This window comes from Sceloporus occidentalis, unplaced genomic scaffold (genome assembly GCF_023333645.1).
Source record: "Sceloporus occidentalis isolate IW3139 unplaced genomic scaffold, rSceOcc1.0.p SCAF_102, whole genome shotgun sequence".
Classification (NCBI taxonomy): domain Eukaryota; kingdom Metazoa; phylum Chordata; class Lepidosauria; order Squamata; family Phrynosomatidae; genus Sceloporus; species Sceloporus occidentalis.
The window spans coordinates 2,255,531-2,271,939 of NW_028317082.1; the positions used below are offsets into that span (position 1 = coordinate 2,255,531).

A 16,409-nucleotide genomic window follows, 5' to 3' on the forward strand; every position below is an offset into this window, starting at 1 on the left:
ACCAATTTTTCACTGCCTGAACCATGGCTTTTTTATACCTGTGGCGTTTACATCTGCGACCACTAGTGGCCACCCTCCGCCCTCTGGAGCACTCAGAACTCAGGTGTGCCTTGTTACCTGGGTTGAGCCCTAGTCTACATCCAGCTGGGCCTTGTTATCTGGATTACCCTGCCTTTATGAACCTGCCCTGCCCTTCAGTCAGGGCCTTTGTATTGAAGTCTATGGACCTTCCTGCTGTGGCTCTGCACCTGTACTGTTCCTGGTTCCCTGCTTTGTGTCCTGATCAAGTGGATTCCCTGGTTTGTGTCCTTCCAAGTGGACTCCCTGCTTTGTGTCCTTCCAAGTGGACTCCCTGCTTTGTACCCTTCCAAGCGGGCTGTGTGCCTTTTGTACCCTTCCAAGCGGGCTGTGTGCCTTTCGTGCCCTTCCAAGCGGGCTCTCTGTCTGTCGTGCCCTTCCAAGCGGGCTCTCTGTCTGTCGTGCCCTTCCAAGCGGGCTCTCTGTCTGTCGTGCCCTTCCATGCGGGCTCTCTGTCTGTCGTGCCCTTCCAAGCGGGCTCTCTGTCTGTCGCGCCCTTCCAAGCGGGCTCCCTGCCAAAAGACTTATTACCTGTTTTTTATTTTGCCATACGTCCGGTTACTTGCTTAGACTATATTACCCTTATTTGCTGGTCCTGTTATATACATGAAATACACTGCATTACCTGGATTTCTGTTTGTGGTGTCTTTGTTTGCATAATCATGCACTGTGGGTTACATACTGAACCCCAAGTATCCCCTGCGCATGGGCTCCTACCTGACCTGATCACCCGAGTCCTGACATTGAGCTTTCTGTGTGCCTTTAAAGATTTCTAGATCGCATAGCTGCTCATTAGCCACTAGATGGCGACAAATAACAAGACAACTTATAAGATAAAGAATCACAACACACTGATGCACAGTAATAAATAATCAAATAACTTGTTTATGTAACATCTTAATGACAAGGGTGTTTATCACTAGACTTATGCATCACATTTGTACAAATTGCAAATTTACAGAGTTTTGGTAAATTTTATATGCCATAGCTGCGCTTTTGCCACTAGATGGTGGCAAATAACAAGACAACTTGTAAGATAAAGACGCACAACACGCACTGTTGCACATTATCAAATAATCAAATAACTTGTTTATTTAACATCTTACTGACAAGGGTACTGCCACTCGGCTTGATCATTCGGATTCTTATGAATTGCAAAGTTACCAAATTTTGGTAAATTTTGCGATTCGTACAAAGCCAAGAAAACAAGGCAATACCCTCCAATAATCAGATGAAAAGGAAGCAAAACGCTCAGAATTTCCGTCCAAAATATGTAGGCCCACATTCTCACACTCTCTAAATGTTTCCCTACCTTCTATGCTGACCACTTCTGCTTGACCATCTTTTTCTATTTCATCTTCTACCTTCGTTCTTTAATTTTTTCCCTTCTCTTCTATCTTCAATCTTCTATGTTCGTCTGGACATAACCTGAAGGGAACTTCCATGAAAATGATGGCACTTGTGGTCCCATCCTCTCCTCGATCACCCAATTGGGGGAGAGAATGTGACAGAAAGCGCCATTATTTTGCCCTAAATTTGAACTGAGGGCAACATGATATCACTTGCGGTGACGTCCTCTCCCTGATCATACAATCGAGGGAGAGGACATCACTGAAAGCGTCAGCATTTACCCCTAACTTGAACTTAGCGCTGCCATCGGGTTGTGTCCACAGAGAAAGATTGAAGATAGAAGAGAGCAGAGAAAATAGAAGGTGGTTGGCAGAAACTGAAGTGGTCAGCAGAGAAGGTAGGGAAACGTTTAGAGAGCATGAGAGTGAATGAGAATATAAAAGAGTGAGCGAATCTGGGCACCGGGCAACATTTTGTTACCAAATTAAAAATGCACCCTAATTTTCGGCATAACTGAATGGGCAGGGAACAAATTTTGTTGCCCAAAAAACCGATTGGACCTAAAAACTAACCAAAAATGTGTCTGAATCATTTTTGGCTCATTAGCACATGTCTATTTACCACCCTGACAGGATCCTTTTACAATTTTAACCATATGTTTATTTTGATACAATTTTTGTAAGTATGATACATTATTTAGAATAAAATAATGCATTATTCTTAAAAAAAAACACTTTTACACATGCAAACCTAGTCTGCATATGCTTCCTGATGTTAGACTCAGATCTTTATCAGCGGTTGATCTTGTCGGATAGCTTTATGCCTATCTCATGCACAATTCAATTCTCTTGAATTCTCTTTAAATATTCCAAAACAATCACCAATTTATGTTTGGAAACATACACACCACAAACAACTTTTTTTTTTTTTTTTTTTCACTGAAAGTCCAAACTTTACAGACCTTAAGTATCTCTCTTATTACCAGTCAGAACCTCTGAACTGGAGTTTGGGCATTTACCAGTAATGTCTGAGCTTGTGCCGAACCTCATTATACTTTTACATACCAAAATATTTTTTGCTTATTTTTTTTAATTATTAATTATGAGTTTAGCCTTATCACTAAAAGATGCAAAAATGAATACAAATAGTTTAGCAGACTTTATTTGCTTTATGAGATTATAGGAAACAATGTTAAATTAATAATATCATGCTTGAAACAATAGCATCTAATTTCATTGCAAGCAAAAGTATTATTATTGTCTTTCATTTATATAGCACCAATAATTTATGCAGCACTGAATACAAAACATATATTCAAGGGGTATGACAAGACTAGAATTGAAAGACTAAGACACACCGATACATTAGGTGGACAGAGCCCTGCTCGCAAGCTTACAGTAAGTAAGATTTAGTCTCACCTATTTGGGATTGAGCAACCATTGTTGAATTGCGGTCACACAGTGGAGAGAAAGGAAGGCCAAGTTCTGCTTCTTTGTCACCCTGAAATAATAGTAAAGTGCATAATTAATTGATGTATACATTTAATTTAAGACAAGGTATATTATATAGCAATGGTGAATTTAACATTCACTTTTACTTACAGATTGCTGGAGTACATTTCCAATAACTAATACCGTATTGGCTCGAATATAGGCCGCACTTTTTCCCCCCACTTTAAGTCTTTAAAGTGGGGGTGCGGCCTATATTCGGGGTCTAGCGCCCGACGTCCAGGACATGCAGTACCGGGCGCCGGGCAGGGTTAGGATACAGATCCCCCGCAGCGGTGCAGGGGACCTGCATCCTACTCCCCGATACGCTCAGACAGCCTCCCTTGCCAGCACTTTCCACGGGGGGGGTGCCGGCACGGGAGGTTGTCTAAGCTTTACCTCTGCCCCCAAGACTTACCAGAGGAGACTCCCGGGTGTCTTGCGGGGCCGGCGGGGGACATCTACGCAATACGCGTACACAACTTCCGGTGCCGGCACATCAGCTGAGTGCCGGCACCGGAAGTTGTGTACGCGTATTGCGTAGATGTCCCCCGCCAGCCCCGCAAGACACCCGGGAGTCTCCTCTGGTAAGTCGGGGGGGGCAGAGTGGCAGCATATCTCGGGGGGGGGCAGAGTGGCAGCATATCTCGGGGGGGGGACAGTGGCAGCATATCTCGAGGGGGGAGGACAGTGGCAGCATATCTCGAGGGGGGGAGACAGAGTGGCACCATGTTTTTTTGGTGCTTTTTTAAAGAAAAAAACTTTTTCTTTAAAAAAGCACCAAACTTTTAGGGTGCGGCCTATATACGGGGGCGGCCCATATCCGAGCCAATACGGTATATAGGTGTTGCCATTTGCTGTCTCATTAAATAATATTTCATCGACTAACACAATACAGAAGTGTAGTATGTTAGAAAGGATTCACTTCTGTAAGGTTTCTATGTTTTCTTTATTGTGTATGACTATGGTACCCAGTGTTTGTCAGAATCTTACTGCTGTTTGTTTTAACATTGCCCCTGTGTTTTTAACCTTAGGTGGTTGTTAGCAAATACCTGTAAAAACAACAGTTATGTTATAAGGTATATCTGTGTTCCTTATTTGAAACTCTTCGACATAATGCCAGATATTGTGTAGCTGAGGATGCATGTCATCTGGAGGTTCTAATTAGCAGCGTTAAGGACATTGATATAATGACTGTGATAAAGAATACTGCCTGTTGAATGATGACAAGACTGAAGAGATGGTATGTGACTGGATAGAGGCCAATCCTAATCTTAACGTTAGTGAGAAGTTTCACAATGAACACCTCTTGTTGCCTCTAAATCAACTTTATACATGGATCCCTTAGAGCTCACGTCTGCTGTGAAGAATTCCTCCTATACTACTACAAAATCAAGACCTTAAATATATTTTTTAAAATGCCTAAAGAAAAGATACCCAATTCCTCCAAAAATGACCCCATCCCACTGTACTCGACTTAATGGGGGTCCTGTCAGCCCTGTTTTTTTTATTTATTGATTTTACTATGGGTGTGGGTGTTCATTCTTTTTAAGTGTTGTAGCAAGGGTTGTATATGATTATTAATACTAAATTGTGCATGCAAGATGTTTAATACACATATTGTTCCCTGAACCTCACAGAATTTAAAGTTGTATGCCCTTTCACATTTGTGTATTAGTGAATATGCAAGTTGTTTTGTGTGGTCAGTCAAGTTAACACCTACCTTGACTTAGCACTCAGCTTTATATATTCAAAGGACCCAGTTGTCATCGTATCTATTTTGCTTTCGACATTTATGACCCTGGCTTTCTGTCTTGCCATTGACATATGGGGCAGTCCTCAATCACCAAATAACTAAGACGTAACTCATAGGATTCTGGTGTTACTGAGATTTAAAAATATTCAATGCGCTTAAGCCCAAGGAGTAAAGTAATATAAACTACCAGTGACTTGCTTTTTCCAGTCTGGCTCCTGCAACTCCAGAATCATCATCTTCTTGTGCCAAATAAGATTTCTTTGTAGTACATGATTGTAAATAAGCCTTGGTACCCAAGTTATCAATAGGTATCTACTAATGTATAATTACATATCCTATGCCCATCTTTTCCTGAATGCATATTCATTATAAAAATACAAATATGATTCAAATGTGGCTCAACATAAGTAAATTTAATAGCAACAAAGGATGGTAAAAAAAAAAGTGGACTGATTGGGGACAGAGCTGACACTGAAGAGCTGAATGGGGACAGCAATGACACGGGGGCTGAAGGGGGACAGAGGTGACACTGGGAGGAGCTGATTGGGGACAGAGGTGGCAATGTAGAGCTGAATGGGGACAGCAATGACACGGGGGCTGAAGGGGGACAGGGGTGACACTGGGAGGGTCTGATTGGGGACAGAGAGGACACTGGGAGGGGCTGATTGGGGACAGAGGTGACACTGGGGAGCTGAATGGGGACAGCAATGACATGGGGGACTGATTGGGGACAGAAGTGACACTGGGGACACACTTACATACACACACACATACCTATTTTTTTGTTTTTAACGAATACAAAAAAAATATTATATAGCTTGTACAAAAATAAATTGGTTTACTAACCTTCTACTTTTACTTTTGGGGGGTTTCGTCTAGACATCCATCCCCTGGTAGCAACAGACTGTTTTCTATGTATACAGGATGTCAGTGACACGACATCCGGTGTTCCAGCAGTCTGAGTGCGAGGGGCGGAGCTTTCACCCCTCACGCTGCTCCCATCACTATGCGGCCATCAGATTGCTGGAAAACTGATCTAAACGGCCGTTGGGTGCTGATGCCACCGGCCGGAGCTACTTTAATACTTTTTTTTTTTTAAATTAATATGGCAAGCCAGATCGGCTATTAAATGAAAAAAAAAAAGTATTAAAGTAGCTCCGGCCGGCGGCATCAGCACGCATCGGCCGTTTAGATCAGTTTTCCAGCAGTCTGATGGCCGCATAGTGATGGGAGCAATGTGAGGGGTGAAAGCTCCTCCCCTCGCACGGACCTTTCACCCCTCACGCTGCTCCCATCACTATGCGGCCATCAGATTGTTGGAAATCTAATCTAAGCGGCCGCTGCATGCTGATGCTGCCGGCCTGAGCTACTTTAATCCTTTTTTTATTTATTTAATATGCCGGATCGGCTTGCCATATTAAAAATAAATAAAGTATTAAAGTAGCGCCGGCCGGCCGCATCAGCACGCAGCGGCCGTTTAGATTAGATTTCCAACAATCTGATGGCCGCTTAGTGATGGGAGCAGCGTGAGGGGTGAAAGGTCCGTGCGAGGGGGCAGAGCTTTCACCCCTCACGCTGCTCCCATCACTTGGCGGCCAGCGCATACGACCGTTGGGTGCTGATGCCGCCGGCCGGCACTGCTTTAATACTTTTTTTTTTTTTCATTTAATAGCTGATCCGGCTTGCCATATTACATTTTTTTTTAAAGTATTAAAGTAGCGCCGGCCGGCGGCATCAGCACCCAGCGGCCGTTTAGATTAGATTTCGGGCGGCCTGGGGGGCAATTGCCCGCCCCTGAAGACAGTTAAAAAAATTATTAAATATCTGCCACCTAGCCTTGAAAAAACGTTATATGCATTGATATCACAAAGCATGATTAGTGCAGTGACAGATTGCAGACATGGATATCCTGGCAACCTGTGTCATCCATACACATGTACCCAATAATATGAAAGTGGGTGGGACACCTACCAATATATTAATGTCTAGTTTTAGCATAAACATAACACCAGTCAAAAACTACTACATTACAAGCCTTTTTTTAAAATTAGGGAAAAAAACATTTACATTTACATTATTAAGGCAATATTTTATTTCTTAATATTCACATACATAGTTATATTTGGATTCCCTAGTATTAAAATGTTCTTTGTATTGTTGAAAGCACTGATTGAATGATATTCTAACATTCCTTTCCAGCCTTAGCATGAGAAAGATGAAAAATGTGTTCCTTTCTCCCCACACTTGTAATCTAGTTGCAAAGTAGAACATAATCAAAAATGTACATTGATCTTATACATGAGATTTCTTATTTTTCAAGCATTACTTTTGCGATTTATTTTTCGTGTCATCAGTGACCTTGGAAGTTGTAAAGTAGATTGAACATCATTATTTCAAGTTCATACTATTTGAGCATCAAATTGACTAAGCAGTTGATCACTGACTGCACCTTTGCCTTCTATAGAACACCTAAGGGACACCATAAAATATGTTCATAGGAACAGAATGTACTCACAACACAATGTTTCCTATGTTAGGGACATATTCATGAGGTTAGATAGAGAAATGTCACACCTAATATATTATGCAGCTTTAGGAAAACTGAATATTACAGTACTGTGACTATTTACCTTATCCATTTTGTTTTTATTATAATTAATTAACTTTTTGTGTGTATACCCAGTCTCCAAAGGGAGGGGATCATGCTCTGCTTTAGTATGTCACAGTACATATTGGCATTCATGGTTCCCTCAATGAACTGTAACTCCCCAGTGCCAGCAGCACAGACCATGACACTCCGGTCAAGCACTGTGCTTGACTGTAGGCAAGACACACTTGTCATTGTCCTTACCTGGTTACTGCAACACACGACACCATCTGAACCAAATAAGTTTATCTTGGTCTCATCAGACCACAGGACATGGTTCCAGTAATCCATGTCCTTAGTCTGCTTGTCTTTAGCAAACTTTTTGCAGACTTTCTTGTGCATCATCTTTAGAAGAGGCTTCCTTCTGGGACGACAGCCATGCAGACCAATTTGATGCAGTGCGCGGCATATGGTTTGAGCACTGACCCCATCAACCTCTGCAGCAATGCTGGCAGCACTCATACGTCTATTTCCCAAAGACAACCTCTGGATATGACCCACTGTGCCGCAGCTCAGTTTCAGGGTCTTGGCAATCTTCTTATAGCCTAGGCCAGGGGCGTCCAACATGCGGTGACCTCGAGGTGCGGCCCGCGTGAGATCGGCAGCCAGGATCACAGGCCCTGCCGCTTACTTGTGGGAGGGTCTATTCTCTGCTCCAGTCCTGCCTCCTCTGTGGGGAGAACGAGGGAGGCCGCGCCCCCTGCTGAAGTCTGTGAGCGGCATCGAGAGCTGTAGTAGGTAAGGGGGTGGGGGAGGTTGTTTGAATGAGTATGCCTGTGAGGGAATGAATGTGTGAATGAATGAGTATATGAATGAATGAGTGTGTGTGATAGCATGGATGTGTAAGTGCTGGAACCTAGGCATGATGGGACTGTGATTGCTGTTAGCAATCACACTCCTATCATGCTAAGTCAGCCAGTACATGCTGAAACCTGGCTAGCTGCCCCCCTTGTGTATTGATGCTGCCAGCAGTATGGGGTCTGCACTTACAGCCACCCTGTACCAGCATGTACTGGCTGACTTGGCATGATAGGAGTGTGATTGCTAACAGCAAGCACAGTCCCATCATGCCTAGGTTCCAGCATTTACTGGTTGCCTGGGTATGAAAAGAGTGTGTTTGCTGTTAGCAATCACACTCCTATCATGCCAAGTCATATTGTTGATTTTTTTGTCCAATTGTGGTGTGTTACTTTTAATAAAAGTGTGGTTACACACTAAAATTTGGACAAAAATTACTGGTACAATGCCCAGCCAACCAGTACATACTGGAATCTGGGTATGCCTGAGATTGCTGTTAACAATCATAATATATAATGTTTTTTGTACAATTTTGGTGTGCAACTTACTTTTATTAAAAGTATGTGGGGGGGGGGGTCATTTTCAGTTTTGGCTAAGTGAACCCTGAATTTTTGGTTTTGGTCCAAAATTTTTATTTCAGTGTATCCCTAAAATAAATAGAACTATTTCATTTTAACTTATCCAGAATCCTGAATTTGTAGTCACAAAACTTTCTAGGCCCAGAAATCAGTGAGAGGAAAAGTAAAGGTTTTGTGTCATTTACTTTATTTTAATCTGCATATCCTATTAAAGGCCATATTTTCACTCAGTGAAAAATTAGTGCAGCCCGCACACGTATACAATTCTGATGAAGTGGCCCACTGCAGAAAAAACTTGGACACCCCTGGCCTAGGCCATCTTTATGTAGAGCAACAATTCTTTTTTTGAGATCCTCAGAGAGTTCTTTGCCATGAGGTACCATGTTGAACTTCCAGTGACCATTATGAGAGAGTGTGAGAGCGATAACACCAAATTTAACACATCTGCTCCCCATTCCCACTGAGGCCAGGCCTGGACTGGCCCTCTGGCACACCGGGCACGCCGGATTGACCTGAGGGCTGATGGAGCTGCAGCTCCAGGCCCCTACCTTAAAATAGGCCCAGTCAGGACCGGACTGACTGGACCTATGCGGCCTCTACGGCTGTCCTTAACGCAGGGCAAAAGGGGCACCTGCCCCTAAAGCCTGCAGGTACTACTACCGGGCCCGCCACTCTAGGGGGCCCGGGCACCCCCCACGATCACTTCCACAGGGGCCCGCTACTTACCTGGTAGATGCGCGCAAGTAGCGTCTTTTCTAACGCCAGGGGGACGCAGGAATCAAACGAAGTCACGTCACGTACGTCAGATGACCCTGCTGCGCGTCTGCTTCCCCTGTGCAGTAGAACAGGTTGTTCGCGGAAGACTGTGAGCAGCACATACATCTTCAGTTCAGGTAACGGGGTGGGGGAGGCTGTATGAAGGAGTATGTGAGATTGAGTGAGTGAGTGAATGTATGTTTGTGAATGAGTATATGTAAATGAGTATCTGAATGAGGGAATTAATGGGTATCAATGTATGAATGAATATCTGAATGAATATCTGAACGAGTGAATGATTATCTGTGAATTAGTGAATAAATATTTGTGAACGAGTGAATGAATATGTGTGTGTGATAGCATGGATGTGTAAGATGCCACAGGCAGGCTGTTTTGGTGGCAAAGATGCCACAGGCAGGCTGTTTTGGTGGCAAAGATGGCATGTCCTATTCTTCCAATCTGGGTCCTAGGCAGGTCTGGGTGCCAGATCTGATTTGATACTAAAGGGGGGATGGCTGGCATGAATACACAATGTGGGGCTGGCTGGGGTCAATACGCAAGGGTGTGGGGGCATTAATTCACAAGCGGGTGCTGGCTGGGGCATCACATAAATCATTGCTAAATTGGGGCTGTCTGGCGGCATAAATATACAATGGGGGGCTCTCTGGAGTCTGCACAAATACACATGGGGCTGGCGGCATCAATACACAAGGCCAGCTGTGGCTATCACATAAATCAATACCAAAGGGAAACCGTCCGGATGTGGGTGTCGCTGTGGCAGGGCCTGTCCTGGTGTGTGTGTTTGGGTCTCGGTGTGGCGGAGCCTGTCCTGGTGTGTGTGTCTGGGTGGCAGAGCCTGTCCTGGTGTGTATGTTTGAGTGTCGGTGTGGCAAAGTCTGTCCTTGTGTGTGTGTCTGGGTGGCAGAGCCTGTCCTGGTGTATATTTAGTCATCTGTTTTCTGGCCCTTTACTTTCTGTAGGAATAAATTGAACTAAAACGCCCTCCTGAATTTGTAATCACTTCAGAGGACAAAACATTCTAGGCCCAGAAATCAGTGAGAGCAAAAGTAAAGGTATTGTGTTATTTACTCTATTTCAACCTGCGTATCTTATTAAAAAGGATTAGTGGCACTAAATTGTGGCTTCAAGGGTCCCGTGTAAGATGACTTTTTTTAGTCACATTGCTCCGCCTAAAGGATTGGCTGAGCGCCGCAATTCAGTTGGGGTGGTCTGAGGTCCGAGTTTCTTCCCTGCTGTGAGTCTGTGACTGACAGGCTCACTCGTCGTGAGGGTGAAATGACGAACCAAGGCCCAAGTAGTGCCACACTGCCACTAGTTTTTTTTCTAAGTACCAACTAAATGTTCAAAGATCAGTTACTGTTTTGAATCTTTCATTAATATTATAGCACTTTATAAATTGCATGACGTTATGATTAATTTATTATATATTTATGTAATGCTAATTGATTACAGTGACAACAGCATGCTGAAATATAACTAATAGACAACAATAAATGGTATATTAAATTTGTCAGAATTTGGTTTCACAAAAAATAAATGAATAAATAAAAATGGGCTGCTCAGTCTTAAATGCCCGGGCCTATTTTTTGTCCCAGCCCGGGCTTGCCTGAGACCTTGTAACACTAATAAGTGGTGTTTCAAGCGTGTAGAAGCTAGTTGTCGTTATGTTGCCTCCAAATTTCCTAGGTTAAGACATTAATGGCTGTGTGTTGAGTTATTTTGAGGGGACAGCAAATTTACACTGTTATACAGGCTGTACACTCACTACTTTAAATTGTAGCAGAGTGTCATTTCTTCAGTGTTGTCACATGAAAAGATATAATAAAATATTTACAAAAATGTGAGGGGTGTACTTACTTTTGTGAGATACTGTATATATATATAGTAATAAAATAATATATTTTATAAAATATATCAAGTAATGTAATTATATACTAATAATAAAATATACTAAAACAATAACCGTTTAGTCACTAAATCAACACAGAAAATGATTTCTTGACGGGATATTTTGATACATAAATTAATAACATTATTTAGTTTAGTGATTGTTGCTATTAGTACACAGCAAGAGAGAAATGCTCTTTTGTATTTAGTGTGTGGTGTGCACAGCCAGTGAGGAGGACAGCAGTCACAATTGAGAACCATTGTTTACATTTATGTTTTCTTTTCTTATCCTTTATATGGTTTGTAACTGTATAACAAGTATGACACGAAGTAGAATAACTACTGTGTTAAAAACAGAAGCTGTAAAGGCGTAAAATTTAGATTACCAGGTTTCTGCTAAAATAATAATGACCAATAAGATTGGGTTGCCAAAAATTTGGGATTCCTTGACGTAGTAGTGGGCTAAGCAGTATATAGCCATATAGTGTGACATAATCCCCAATAGTTATGCCTTAGATATGTGGTGTTTGAATGGTATATGCGCTGAATTCTTGCTTTGTTTTATGCACTTATTGATAATTACCATTCTACAGCAAATAACGTCGCTCAGCACTCCAGTAGTTAAGTGAGGTGTATTTAATTCAGCAAAAAGGTATTACATACCGTATGGGAATAAAAGAGTCAGGAACAAGAGAAAACCAATGTGGATAAATAAAAATGTAAAGGGGGTAATAAATGGGAAAAAAAGGCATTTAAGCTACTAAAACAGGAAGGCAGTGAGGAAGCACTAAAAAGCTATCGGGGAAAAAATAAAATATGTAAAAATCAGATAAAAGCAGCAAAAGTGGAGACAGAAAGACTCATTGCCAAAGAGAGTAAGACAAACCCCAAAATGTTCTTTAACTATATAAATAGTAAAAAGGTTAAAAATGAAAGCGTTGGCCCCTTAAAAAGTAATGAGGGAGAAGTTATAGACGGGGATCAGGAAAAGGCTAATCTATTAAATATATTCTTCTCTGCTGTATTCACAGAGGAAAATGAAATGCCAGGTAATATACAGCAGGATGAGATAACTGCCCCAGTACATGTCGCCTGTCTAACCCAGGAAGAAGTGCAGTGCCGCCTAAAAAAAATCAAAATAGACAAATCACCAGGTCCAGATGGCATTCACCCCCGCGTTCTAAGGGAGTTAAGTAATGTAATAGACAGACCCCTATTTCTAATATTCAAGGACTCTATAGTGACAGGGTCTGTTCCCCAGGACTGGTGCATAGCAAATGTTGTGCCAATATTCAAAAAGGGGACAAAAAGTGACCCGGGGAATTATAGGCCTGTTAGTTTAACTTCTGTTGTGTGTAAACTGTTTGAGGGTTTCCTAAGAGATGCTATTTTGGAGTATCTCAATGAAAATAAGTGTATGACTCCATATCAGCATGGGTTTACAAGGGATCGGTCCTGTCAAACTAACCTGATCAGCTTTTATGAGGAGGTGAGCTCAAGACTGGATCGGGGTGAATCGCTGGATGTCGTATATCTTGATTTTTCCAAAGCATTTGATACGGTGCCACATAAAAGGCTGGTACATAAAATGAGAATGCTTGGGCTGGGGGAGAATGTGTGTATGTGGGTAAGTAACTGGCTCAGTGATAGGAAACAGAGGGTGGTTATTAATGGTACATACTCTGAGTGGGTTACTGTTGCTAGTGGGGTACCACAGGGGTCAGTTTTGGGTCCTATTCTTTTTAATATATTTATTAATGACCTTGTAGAGGGATTGTATAGTAAAGTATCAATCTTTGCAGACGATACTAAGCTCTGTAACGTGGTTAACACAATAGAGGACAGTGCACGATTACAAATGGATCTGCATAGGTTGGAGGCTTGGGCTGGGATGTGGCAGATGAGGTTCAACACAGATAAATGTAAGGTTATGCACATGGGGAAGAAAAATCCAGGCTGGGAATATGTATTAAATGGGAAAACACTGGGGACGACTGACATGGAAAAGGACTTAGGAGTTTTAGTTAACAGTAAATTTACCTGTAGCAACCAGTGTCAGGCAGCTGCTGCTAAGGCAAATAAAATCATGGGGTGCATCAAAAGGGGCATAGATGCCCACGACAAGGAAATAATTCTACCACTGTACAAGTCACTAGTCAGACCACACATGGAATACTGTGTACAGTACTGGGCACCAGTGTACAAGAAAGATATAGTGGAGCTGGAGAGGGTTCAAAGACGGGCAACCAGAGTAATAAGGGGAATGGGAGGACTACAGTACCCAGAAAGATTATCAGAATTAGGGTTATTTAGTTTGGAAAAAAGACGGCTTAGGGGGGATTTAATAACTATGTATAAATATATAAGGGGACAGTACAGAGATCACTCCCAGGACCTATTTATACCCAGGACAGTATCTATAACAAGGGGACATCCTCTACGGTTGGAGGAAAGAAGGTTTCTACACCAGCACAGACGGGGGTTCTTTACAGTAAGAGCGGTGAGATTATGGAACTCTCTGCCAGAGGAAGTGGTGATGGTAAACTCAATAAAAGAGTTCAAAAGGAGCCTGGACGTGTTTCTTGAAAGCAATAATATTACAAGTTATGGATATTAGATTAATAGGGACAGAACGTTGATCCAGGGATTTATTCTGATTGCCATTTTTGGAGTCGGGAAGGAATTTTCCCCCTGGTATGGGGCAATTGGCATCTGCTTCATAAGGGTTTTTTTGCCTTCCTCTGGATCAACACAGTAGGGACACAATATGTATATAGGTTGAACTTGATGGACTTTGGTCTTTTTTCAACCTTATGAACTATGTTACTATGTTACTATGTTACACGTTGGTACAGGTGAGGAAACCAGGATGCAGGAGAGCGCGGTCACTAGGCAATCACAGGTCGGCACCGAGTATCAGGCAGAGAAGGGTCAGGCAATCCGGGTCAGGAGCGTAGAGGTCAACAAGGTCACAACGCAAGCAGAGGTCGGCACCGGGTATCAGGCAGAGAAGGGTCAGGCAATCCGGGTCAGGAGCAGAGAGGTCAACAAGGTCACAAGGCAAGCAGAGGTCGGCACCGGGTATCAGGCAGAGAAGGGTCAGGCAATCCGGGTCAGGAGCAGAGAGGTCAACAAGGTCACAAGGCAAGCAGAGGTCAGCACCGGGTATCAGGCAGAGAAGGGTCAGGCAATCCGGGTCAGGAGCAGAGAGGTCAACAAGATCACAAGGCAAGCAGAGGTCGGCACCGGGTATCAGGCAGAGAAGGGTCAGGCAATCCGGTTCAGGAGCAGAGAGGTCAACAAGGTCACAAGGCAAGCAGAGGTTGGCACCGGGTATCAGGCAGAGAAGGGTCAGGCAATCCGGGTCAGGAGCAGAGAGGTCAACAAGGTCACAAGCCAAGCAGAGGTCGGCACCGGGTATCAGGCAGAGAAGGGTCAGGCAATCATGGTCAGGAGCAGAGAGGTCAACAAGATTACAAGACAAGCAGAGGTCGGCACCAGGTATCAGGCAGAGAAGGGTCAGGCAATCCGGGTCAGGAGCAGAGAGGTCAACAAGATTACAAGACAAGCAGAGGTCGGCACCAGGTATCAGGCAGAGAAGGGTCAGGCAATCCGGGTCAGGAGCAGAGAGGGTTTAGGCAACAGGTTAGCATACAGCTTAGTTATAACAACTGAGCGCTGAACAGCTTTTAAACCAGCCGCCCTTCTAAGTCCCGCCCCCATCAGTGACGCTGTCCAATGGACGTTTCGTCTTCTCCATTGGAGACTAGAATCTGAAGGGGGGCGTGGTGTATGATGCCGTGGGTGTCTATCACTGCGCGGCGGTTCTTTCATGTGAACCGCCGCGTATGAAGACACACTGTTGCGGCATCGGTCCTGGAGGGGTAAGTACCGAGTACCCGCTACTCGTGGGTACTCGGGAGAAGCACTCCTCACCGGAGCGGGACGCCACGAGCACCCGGGCGACGTGTCCCGGACGGGACCATGCCGTAGCGGGTACTCGGGCGACACGCTCCGTATGAGATCCCGTCGCAACGGGTACTCGGGCGACGCGCTCCGAACGCGAGCGCGATGCTGCGAGCACCCTTGCGATGCACGCCGGCCGGGATTGTGACACAAGGGCAACGTTTCGATCTTACGGCTTTTATCGAGCCATGTAAAGACCGTAAGGTCGAAACGTTGCCCTTGTTGCTGAATTAAATACTTAACTACTGGAGCGCTGAGCGACTTTATTTGTGATATTTTGGGGTGCTGGTGAAGACCAGTTCAAGCACAAGAAATATTGTGCTGTTCACAATTTCTACATTGGTATACCATTCTACTGCAACCTGAGAATCTGAATGTGTATGCGTTTTATGTGTTTTTGGTTTTGCCCTGTGCGTATTTGCATGTTCTGACCAAACCTTAGGGTTGAGCAGCCCCACCTGCCACACAAGTACCTCATTAATGGTGTCCACAGAATGACAGTGTTTTTGGGTTAAAATGCAATGCACTCCCACTGATTCAGTTCCTTGGTAAGCTATATAGCTGTGGAAAATGACACAGGACTCGCCAAACTTGGGGTCCTTTGACATAATGGCGGGCTTAGCAATATATGGCCATATAGTATGACACAATGCCCAATATTTATGCCTTAAAAAATATGTTGTTTGGTATTCGCTTGGTGCTAAATTCTTGCTTTGTTTTATGTAAATTTAGTTATAACATTTTCATGAATGCTTGGCATAATAGACAAGTTGGATTTTTATGTTTATACAAGAATCCTGATCTATTTGTTAAGGTGGGAAGAGAGGATTTATGTAACAGGTCTGTGGGTTTAAATTCCGACCAAAAAAAAAAACCAAGCAATCACTTTAGAATGTTGTTATGTTGTAATTATTATATACTTGGCATATGATAAAGCCAATTTATAAAATGTTTGGAGCATATTAAAGGTTACTGGCTTTATTCATGGTATACAAAGCTATTGTCTTGTTAGACCTGAACATTACTGTAACAATTAAATATGCAACTATTTTGGTTATATACTTTTAATTGTATTTTTTTAATTA

General features: G+C 43.2%; 1 protein-coding gene across 1 annotated transcript in view; it reads right to left on the reverse strand.

The window, feature by feature from the left end:
• The window catches only part of LOC149283569 (dual specificity calcium/calmodulin-dependent 3',5'-cyclic nucleotide phosphodiesterase 1C-like), a 342,446-nt gene that overhangs the window by 42,659 nt on the left and 283,378 nt on the right, over positions 1–16,409 (reverse strand). The window contains exon 13 of the mRNA XM_089497386.1: positions 2,847–2,928. Coding sequence (XP_089353512.1) covers positions 2,847–2,928 — 82 coding nt within the window. The remainder of the gene's footprint in view (positions 1–2,846; positions 2,929–16,409) is intronic.